The sequence below is a fragment of the Phyllostomus discolor genome, chromosome 13 (assembly GCF_004126475.2).
Source record: "Phyllostomus discolor isolate MPI-MPIP mPhyDis1 chromosome 13, mPhyDis1.pri.v3, whole genome shotgun sequence".
Classification (NCBI taxonomy): Eukaryota; Metazoa; Chordata; class Mammalia; order Chiroptera; family Phyllostomidae; genus Phyllostomus; species Phyllostomus discolor.
In genome coordinates, this window is record NC_040915.2 from 43,903,881 (window position 1) to 43,913,675 (window position 9,795).

Sequence of the window (9,795 nt, forward strand, 5' to 3'; positions counted from 1 at the left end):
GCCTTGTCCGTGCTGAGGGCCATCTTAAAGCACGGGGAACAGACCGTCGGGGGCAGAACTGACCAGGGACAGCACGGGGCTCCTCGGGAGGTCGGGACCCTCGGTCCCCAGAGGGGCCCCAGCACACCCTGGGCAGCTGCACCTGAAAGGCCGTATGGGGGTCCAGCCTCTCTGGGCCTGATGACCCCGAGGGGCCTCCTTCCAGAGCCGAGGGCGGGCCAGCCCCCGAGAGAGGCCCTGGAGTGACCCGGCATGCCCCCCCCCCCCCCCCCCCGCAGCCTCCACGCGAGCGTGCTGAGGAGCGAGCCCTGCTCGCGCCGCTCCAGCAGCTCCACCATGCTGGACGGCGCGGGGGCCCCGGGCAAGTTCGACTTCGAGATCGCCGACCTCTTCCTGTTCGGGTGCCCCCTGGGGCTGGTCCTGGCCTTGAGGAAGACTGTCATCCCCACCCTGGATGGTGAGAGCCCTGGACCCCTGTCACGAGGCCACGGTTGTGTCCCAGGTCCCTTCCTGCATCAGCCTCCCTTTGTCCTCCACACGAGGGCCCCTCCCTCTCCCTCCCTCCTGCGGCAGCAGCTCTGACTCTGGCTCCTGTTCCCCAGTACCTGCCGTTTTCTTTCATCTCTGAGGTCCAGAGAGGATGGGGATTCTTCCAGGGTCAAATGGGGATAGGCCCAGGCTCTCAGGCCCAGGGTCTTCCCAGAGGGGAGAAAGAGGAAGCCAGTCCCCTCCAAAGCCTTCCAGCCCCGGAGGCGCCACAGCCGCGCTGCTCCAGGGACCCTCCTCACGGCCTGCACAGAGAGCTGAGACACATGGCTGGGCAGCCCGTCAGGGTGGTCCCTGCCGGGTGCCCCCGGGACCGGCCAGTGCGGCCCTGCCACCCTCACCCTGCAGGGCCCATGTTATGTCCCCGGGCCCCAGAGGGGGACACCAAGGCTCAGAGGGGCGAGACACTTGCTCAGGAGCCGGTAGGCAGGGGCTTACCTGTAAGTGCAGGAAGAAGACAGAGACCGGGGTGTTGGGTTAAAAAGATCGGGGCGCAACTGCACGTGATATGAACGAGCCCCACGTTTTGTGCATGAGGTAGAAAAAAAAAGCAAAGTTCAAACAGTGTAGCCTATGTTCCCATTCGCGTGTGTGTGTTTTAAAAGGGAGACACACTACTGACAGGTCGGTATACAGGTTCCCCCGCCATCCAAAAGAAGCAGTTACCACTCTTTTATATGGGAATTCTTTTGAGCGCCCGCAGGCCCCCCCCAAATAACCCACCAAATCATACCAAATATGCTTAATTCCGCCCATCTTTACAAGACGTGTGACATCCTTAGGAGCTCTCGCAGGCTTTTCTGATGGCTTAACAGCTGCCGCCACGAAGGGCAATAAAGCTCAGACGCGCACACAACACCGCTCAGCGCTCGGGCGGCTGGAGGCCGAGGTGCGGAGCGTGGTTTCCGGGAGGGAGCTGGGCGGGGCCGTTCCGCCGCCTCTGCCTCCGCGCTCGCAACAGAAACGCTGAGCAGTCGTTTCGCTTTTCTTTGTAAAAGACAAAGTGCCGCTCGAATTTCTTTTAGCTAGCGAGAATAGGTACAGGCAGTCCCCCACTGTGCGACTTGCCATTTTTTTTTTCAACTTTATACGGGGGTGCAAAAGCAATACGCATGCGGTAGAAAGGGCACTGCCAGTGTTGAATTCTGATCTTTCCCCCAGGCTAGCAGTATGTGCTATAGAACACTCTCTCGTGAGGCCGGGTGTTACCAAGTAGGCTTTGTGAAGATGATTTTTGCCCAACCGTGGGCCGGTGTAAGTGTTCCGGGCATGAGCAGCGTGGGCCGGGCGAAGCTCTGGTGTTCCGAAGCTAACGAGCATCAAATGCATTTTCGACTTAACGATGTTTTAAACTTGGCAATGGGCTTCTTGGGGCCTAAGCTCGTCCTAAGTCGAAGCGCATCTATTAATAGAAGTCTTTCGTAAAAAAGCAAAGTGGCACAACGTGACCTTCTGAAAAGCGGGGGATGCCTGTGCTTACCGTCTGACTTTCACGGGGAATGGCTGGAATAGCCAGCAGCCCGCTCTGACCTCGGAGACCTTCCCACGCCCCGCAGGCGGGCTGCGCCTGCCCCACTGCGCACGCGTGAGAGCCTCCTAACGATGCACTTGGGGCGCAAGGCAGCCTTCCATTTGCCTTTCATCATATACTCGTGTACTTTGAAAAAGTTTTTTATGCCATGGGCATTATAACTTTTAATTTTTTTTTAAAAAGCGGTTAATAAAGGGGCACTGGCTCCAACAGATCCCAACCCAAACTGATAGAGACACACTTCCGGGCTTTGCGGACTAGACCACGGCCGCGCCCCGCCCCCTGGGGCGGAGCTAGCTGCCGCCCCTGCGACTCCGCCCCCTCCCCGCCCCCAGTTTTCCAGCTGCGGCCCGCCTGCCAGCAGGTCTACAACCTGTTCCACCCCGCCGACCCGTCGGCCTCGCGCCTGGAGCCCCTGCTGGAGCGGCGATTCCACGCGCTGCCGCCTCTGAGCATCCCCCGCTACCAGCGCTACCCGCTGGGCGACGGCTGCTCCACGCTGCTGGGTGAGAGCCCGCGCGCCGCGCCAGGGGACCAGACCACCTCCCCGGTGCCCACGGAGGCGGAGCTGAGGACCCGGGGAGCCCCGTGCTGGGCCCCCCCCCACGGTGCCCAATCCAGACATGGGGGCGCAGGATGGGGGGCCACCGAGTACCCTCCCGGGCAGGGAGGCAGCGCGAGGGCTGCCGGAAGTCCCTTCTCGGCCCTCGCTGAGAACGGCCCCGTCGTCCCACCCACCCCAGCGTGTGTCCCAGTGTCTTGTCGTGTTCTGGTCCTCGAAGAGCCCGCGTGTCTCGTGTTGGGTTGGAGCGTGCCTGGACGGTCCACACGAGTGTCTGTTCTTGTCCTCTGTTCTCTCCCCGTCTGCCTTCAGTCGAGACCGTGCAGAGAAACCCCGAGCTGGTCCTGGAGGGCAGCCCCCTGGCCCCTCTCCCTCCCGGGGAAGGCTTCCTGGAGACCAGTATCCCAGTTCCCGCGCTCACCTGGCAAGACGGGCCCGGCCCCAGCCCGGGCTGCGTTGAGTGTGTGTGAACGCCCTGCTCGTGGTGACACCTGCTTCGCTGGCTAAGCGCTGCTCCTCAGGGACCTCTCCTCCCCTCCAACGCCCTGCGCCCCCCCCCCACCTCCACCCCCAGCTCTGGCCCCTAGGAGTTTGTGGGATGAAGTGGTGAGGCAGGGAGCCCAGGCAGGATCGGCCCTGGGGAGCAGGTCCTGGCGCCCCCTATCTGCACACCGCGGCAGAGCCAGGAGAGGACCCCAAGCAAAGGGAGCCCCCAAGCCCGGAGAGGGGAACAGATATCCAGGGTCCCCCAGCAAGGGTGCTGGTCCACTGTGAGGCTGGCAGGGGCCTCCAGGAGATGGGGTGAGGCCCCGAGCCCACAGGGCTCCCCTGTTCTCTCAGGAGGAGCCTCAGTCCTGGTGAGGGCTTGCATTCTCCGGGTCCCAGTCCTTCCCGCCCTGAGGAGGCGCCTCCTGCACCCCATCCCACCGTGGGTCCCGCAACTGAGCCCCTTATCCTCTCCCTGCCCTGCCGTCAGCCCCTGCCTTGGTCAGTGTGGAGGGGGGGGTGAGGGATGCATGTGAGGCCTCAGTGTAGGGCATCCCCGGGGAGCCGCCTCAGGCCCTTGTCGGGGTCCCTCAAGTCCCACTGTGGCCGGCCAGCCATGGGTGAGGCGGAGCCCCGAAGGCCCTGGTGGCCAGACTAGAGCAGATGAGGAGCTCTGTGTGTGGGGGGTGAGGAGGATGCCCTCGGGGACATGGGGCCAGCCGCCTGCCTCCCCCCCCCCCCCCCGCCTGCTGTGTCTGTGTTGGTCCTCTGTCCACCCCGCCCTGCCCTCCTTTCTCCCGGCCTTGGCTCTGTGCCCTGCGCTCACAGCCCCAGCTCGCTCGGGCCCATCCTCACAGCCGGCGCTGCTCATCCGCAGCTGGGGGTGTCAGCCGCGCCTGGCACGGTCGCCACTCGGGACCCCCAGCTCAGGCGCATGCTGGACCCTTCTGCCCACACTGCTCGGGGGCGGGGGGGCTGGGTGAGGCGGGGCCTCTCTCACCCCAGGTCTCCGGTCCCTGTCCCCCTGCAGCAGAGGCACTGCAGACCCACAACATGGTCTTCCAAGAGCACACGGCGCCCTCCTCTCCTGGTGCGGCCCCCGCCACCCGAGGCTTCCGCCGGGCCAGCGAGATCAGCATTGCTAGCCAGGTGTCCGGCATGGCCGAGAGCTACACAGCGTCCAGCATCGCCCAGAGTGAGTGCCTGGCCTGTCCTCCCAGCACCCTCCCTCTGTCCTGCAGGGGGCAGTGTGCCTCCCCTCCCCTGGGGAATAGTCAGAAATGGAGACAGCAGGGGAGGGGGCACTACTGGCACCTGGTGGGGAGAGACCAGGGATGCCACCCACCAGCTGGCAGTGCCCAGGATGCCCCCACAGTGGGGAGTGACCCAGCCTCGGGTGTCTACAGAGGTCTCTGGAGGGAAGGAGTGTTAGAAGGCGTGGCCCAGTGGGGCCAAGTCCGCCATCTCAGAAAAGTGGGAGCTGACAGGCCTGGTCCTAGCCTGGACTGGGGACGGGGTAGGGACAGGGTGCTCCCTGAGAGAGAAAGGTGGGGGGCTGTTTCTGGACAGGTGGGTGGATGGGTGGCTGAGGGGATCAGAGCCAGGGGAGGTCTCACCGTGGCCACCACCCCCTCCTGCCGCCCCAGGGGACAGAGGACACACGGTGGCCCTCACTCTGGCTTCTGCCCATCTCGGAAGGCGCTCTGCAGCTGGGCAGAGTCCGGGTCCCCCCTTCTCAGTCCCCCGTGCCAGCCCCAGCCCCCTGCCCCGTACCGTCCTCCCTGTCCGCACAGCCAGTTCCCAGGCTGCCCGCAGAGCTGGGCAAAGGCTGGTGTGGTGTCCCCTGCGAGGAGGCCCAGGGGCCTGGCGGTCTCCCCAGCGTCCATCTGTCCGTCCGGGCCTGCGGTGGCAGCGCTGAGGCTCGTCCCTTGTTCTTGCTTCTCAGAGGTCCCAGCCGCGCTCAACCACACCCCCAGCGTCAGGCGCCTGTCCCAGCTTGCCCTGCCCTCCCCACCCCCCCTCACCCCGGGGCCCCGCCCCCAGGCCAGGCGGGTGAACCCCCGCCTCCCCGACTTGGACATTGGAGAAGGTACCGGGCATCACGTGGCCTCTACCCACACTCGTGCCCTCCTCTCACTGGGGTCACTCCCTGTCTCCAGGCTCTGCTCACCGCCAGGCCCTGCTCACTGCCAGGCCCTGCTCACCTGCCCCGCCCAGGCCTGACCGGGAGCTCGGCCGGGCTGGGCGCACACAGACACCAGGGAGGAAGCGAGGGCAGCTGTAGTTGGGGGGAATCCATGGGGCTGGAATGAGGGGTCGGGGGAGACCGAGGATCGTGGGTCAGGCGGGCTGCTGGCAGAGGGCACAAGGCCATCTTTACTGAGATTTCTGGGCATCTCCTGCCTGTGGCCCCCAGAGGGGCACTTCACAAGCCTCACCTCTCTGGCCGGTGTGGTTGCCCAGCCCCGGGTGGGAACCCAGACTCACAGGCAGGCCTGCCCAACCTCACCAGCCTCCCAGGTGCTGAGGGGGACGGCAGGCCGTGCCTTGGGGTCCCCAGCCTTGAGGCCTGGGGGTAAATGAGGGGTCCAGGAGAGGACAGCAGTGGGGCTCGGGGAAGGGTCACCGAGATCAAGGACAGGACTGGGGACAGCGACAGCGAGTCCTGCCCCCACGTGGGCTTGCTTTCCCTCTCTTCTCTACACCCACACCCTCGCCTGATGGGCTGCCGCCGGTGCTCCGCTCTGCCTGCCCGCACGCCCCCCGCCCCCCAGCCCGGCAAAGGGACTCTCGCTTTGGCTGCTGCGCTGTCCCTGGTTGGAGGAGGGTCTCGTTTTGGGGCTGAGCCCAGCCCGAGGGGCCAGGCGACCCCCCGGGGTTCCAGCCCGGTCACGGCCGCCCCTCCTGGCAGTTGCTGCGAAGTGGTGGGGCCAGAAGCGGATCGACTACGCCCTGTACTGCCCGGACGCCCTGACCGCCTTCCCCACGGTGGCCCTGCCGCACCTCTTCCACGCCAGCTACTGGGAGTCGACGGACGTGGTGTCCTTCCTGCTGAGACAGGTGGGGGCTGCCACCGCGGGCCGCGAGTGCCGAGGCTGCTGGCGCGGCCGCCCTCTGACCCCCAAGAGCGGGGCAAGGGCAGGCAGGGGGAGGCACTGGTGGAGGAGGCTGGGATGGGGAGAATGCCGTCGTGGGACAGATGTGGATTTGGGGGGCCCAGAGGGTGGGCTGCAGTGGGTTGAGTACTGCCCCCCGAACCCTCACAGCTTCCTAGTTTCAGCTCCCGGAGCTGGGGCGCCCGCTGGAGCCTGCCCCATGGCCCGCCCTTGCCCCCCGCCCCCAGGTCATGAGGCACGACAGCTCCAGCATCTTGGAGCTCGACGGCAAGGAGGTGGCGGTGTTCACCCCCTCGAAGCCCCGGGAGAAGTGGCAGCGCAAGAGGACCCACGTGAAGCTGCGGGTGAGGGGTCCTCTGGGTGCCCGGGGCCCGGGCCTGTCGCCCTGTGGCATCCTCCAGGAAGCCCCTTGTTAGGGACGAGATAACCGAGTCCCAGGCTGTCCCGTTTAATCCTCAGTCTGTGTGTGACACCGGGGCTCTTACCCCACTTACGGACCGGGAGCCACAGCAAGGCTCCCGAACTCCCCCAAGGCCACGCGGCTCGGTGGTTGAGCTGGACTTGAACATGGGCTTTCTGGCCTTAAGCCCAGCTCACCCCACGGACCCACAGGAGGCTCGTGCAGAGCCCCAGAGACCCCGGCCGCCCCCTCCACCCCCTGCCCTGACTCAGCCTCACCCCCTCGTCTTCCCAGAACGTGACGGCCAACCATCGGATCAACGACGCGGTCGCCAACGAGGACGGCCCGCAGGTGCTGACGGGCCGGTTCATGTATGGGCCCCTGGACATGGTCACCCTGACGGGGGAGAAGGTACGGCCCCGGGGAGACGGCGGGAGCCCCCTGCCTCCCCTCCCCCTGGCTGGGGAGTGCGGTGGGGGGCCGGGGACACGGGCCGGGACGCAGCCCGCGCGTGACCAGCCTGCCCGGCCCCAGGTGGACGTGCACATCATGACGCAGCCGCCCTCGGGCGACTGGCTGTACATGGACACGCTGGTGACCAACAGCAGTGGGCGCGTCTCCTACGCCATTCCCGAGACGCACCGCCTGGGCGTGGGCGTCTACCCGGTCAAGATGGTGGTCAGGTACACGCCTCCCGGGGCGGGGCGGGGCGGGGCGGGGCGCCAGGGGGCGGGGCGGGCCCGCGGGCGGGGCCGGGCCGGGGGCGGGGCTCCGGTGGGGTCTGACGCCGGCCCCCCTGCGCCCAGGGGGGACCACACCTTCGCCGACAGCTACATCACCGTGCTGCCCAAGGGCACCGAGTTCGTGGTCTTCAGTATCGACGGCTCCTTTGCCGCCAGCGTGTCCATCATGGGCAGCGACCCCAAAGTGCGGGCCGGAGCCGTGGACGTGGTGCGGTGAGTGGCCCTGAGGGGCACGTCAGGGCCAGGGTAGGGGACATTTGGTGGGGACCTTGGGGACTGAGGAGCTGGCGCCCCTAGCTTACCCATTGTGTGACCTTTATTTGACCCCTTTTTTAAAAAACGTATATTTATTTTTAGACAGAGAGGAAGGGTGTGAGAAAGAGACGGAGAAAAACAATGTGTGGTTGTGTCTCATGCGCCCCCTACTGGGGACCTGGCCCACAACCCAGGCGTGTGCCCTGACTGGGAATCGAACCTGAGACCCTTTGGTTCGCAGGCCGGCACTCAGTCCACTGAGCCACACCAGCCGGGGTCATTTGACTTCTTGATGTGGGCGCGCCAGTCCCTCACCTGGGAAGTGGGGTCCTTGTGAGACTTGGGCTGTGGGTGCTATGCAAGGGCCCCCACCATTGCTGCTGCCGCCCCCCGCTGTTGCAGCCTGCTCAGAGACACCCTCTTCAGTGGCCTGAGTGGGGGCTGGCCGGGCGAGGGGACAGGCAGTCCAGGAGGGGGACGGGGTGGCCGTGGGACACCCAGGCCTGCCGCTCGCCCCCAGGCACTGGCAGGACCTGGGCTACCTCATCATCTACGTGACGGGCCGGCCGGACATGCAGAAGCAGCGGGTGGTGGCGTGGCTGGCCCAGCACAACTTCCCCCACGGCGTGGTGTCCTTCTGTGACGGGCTGGTGCACGACCCGCTGCGGCACAAGGCCAACTTCCTGAAGCTGCTCATCTCCGAGGTGGGTGCCCGGCGGCGGGACGTGGCGGGGCGGGGCCGGGAGGGCCGTGCCTCCGCCCCCCGCCGCCCACACCGGTCTCGCCCACAGCTGCACCTGCGCGCCCACGCAGCCTACGGCTCCACCAAGGACGTGGCGGTCTACAGCTCCATCAACCTGTCCCCCATGCAGATCTACATCGTGGGCCGGCCCACCAAGAAGCTTCAGCAGCAGTGCCAGGTGGGCGGGCTGACCTTGGCGGGGGGGGCCGCAGGGGCGGGCAGCCGAGAGGGCCTGGCCCCGTGACAGCCGTGCTCCTCGCCGCCCCTCCCCCGCAGTTCATCACGGATGGCTACGCGGCCCACCTGGCCCAGCTCAAGTACAACCACCGGGCGCGGCCGGCCCGCAACACGGCCACCCGCATGGCCCTGCGCAAGGGCAGCTTCGGCCTGCCCGGCCCGAGCGACTTCCTGCGCTCCCGGAGCCACCTGCTCCGCACCATCTCGGCCCAGCCCAGCGGGCCCGGCCTCAGGCACGAGCGGACGCAGAGCCAGCCGGAGGGCGAGCAGCGCGGCCAGCGCAGCATGAGCGTGGCAGCTGGCTGCTGGGGCCGAACCATGGCCGGCCGGCTCGAGCCAGGGGCAGCCGCGGGCCCCAAGTAGGGCCCCCTTCGCGCGGCGCTGTGGTCTCCATGGTGCTAGGCCAGGCGGCCAGCCTGCCAGGAGGCCTGGCCGGGGCACAGGCCATCGGCTGGGACCAGGCTCGTCCCGGGACCCAGTGGAAGACACTGGCTGTGCCGCCCGCAGCCCTCCCGGCCCTGCCAACGTCCAAGGGTCTTGAGGGCGTCCAGCTCATCGTGGAAGCTGGCGGGACAACCAGCCCCAGGACGACAGAGGGACCAGGAACCCCCACATGGACGGGCCTCAAAGGTCCTCACGGACAGCTGCCCTGCGCTGACCTCGCAGCATCCTAATGCCAGGCGTGGGCCCAGCCTGCCGCCTCCCTGGCCACTAGCTTGACACCTGTGTCCCCTCTCACCTGGTAGCAGCTCCAACGGGGGACGACCTGCTTCGTGTGAACTCAAGTTACTCAACTCTCCAACCTCACTGGTTTTGCACTGATTTCTGGGAGCAGAAACCTGTTACCCTCGCCTGCGGCCACAGACCGTTCACGCGCACGAAAGGCGGCCTTGGCCGGCCCAGGACCCGTTGTCGCCCGGCCGGGGCTCCGGGCAGCAGAGCCCCGAGCCAGCAGGGGAGAGAGGCCGCATCTCGGGTCTGCAGCTCCACCCCACTGCGGCGGCCCCAGACCCCCGCCCACCTGCCCCACCTGGAGTCCAGGGAGGCTGGGGCCGGCTCCCGAGGAGTCCAGCCTGGGCCCGCGGGGTCTGGCCGCCTCTCCCGCGCCTCGCCTGCCACCCGTCACGGCCCCGAGCCTCGCCACCCCGAGCCTCACCACCCCCCGCCGCGTTTCTAC

The 9,795-nt window shown here is 66.9% G+C and overlaps 1 protein-coding gene across 1 annotated transcript in view; it reads left to right on the forward strand.

Annotated features, from left to right (window-relative positions):
- The window catches only part of PITPNM2 (phosphatidylinositol transfer protein membrane associated 2), a 79,011-nt gene extending 69,440 nt beyond the window's left edge, over positions 1-9,571 (forward strand). The window contains exons 14-26 of the mRNA XM_028528548.2: positions 279-457; positions 2,413-2,583; positions 2,952-3,101; positions 4,156-4,320; positions 5,071-5,214; positions 6,037-6,185; positions 6,469-6,585; positions 6,936-7,052; positions 7,176-7,324; positions 7,448-7,597; positions 8,160-8,343; positions 8,431-8,559; positions 8,658-9,571. Of these exons, the coding sequence (XP_028384349.1) occupies positions 279-457; positions 2,413-2,583; positions 2,952-3,101; positions 4,156-4,320; positions 5,071-5,214; positions 6,037-6,185; positions 6,469-6,585; positions 6,936-7,052; positions 7,176-7,324; positions 7,448-7,597; positions 8,160-8,343; positions 8,431-8,559; positions 8,658-8,981 (2,128 nt within the window). The 3' untranslated portion in view covers positions 8,982-9,571. The remainder of the gene's footprint in view (positions 1-278; positions 458-2,412; positions 2,584-2,951; positions 3,102-4,155; positions 4,321-5,070; positions 5,215-6,036; positions 6,186-6,468; positions 6,586-6,935; positions 7,053-7,175; positions 7,325-7,447; positions 7,598-8,159; positions 8,344-8,430; positions 8,560-8,657) is intronic.
- The last annotated feature ends 224 nt before the right edge of the window (positions 9,572-9,795 follow it).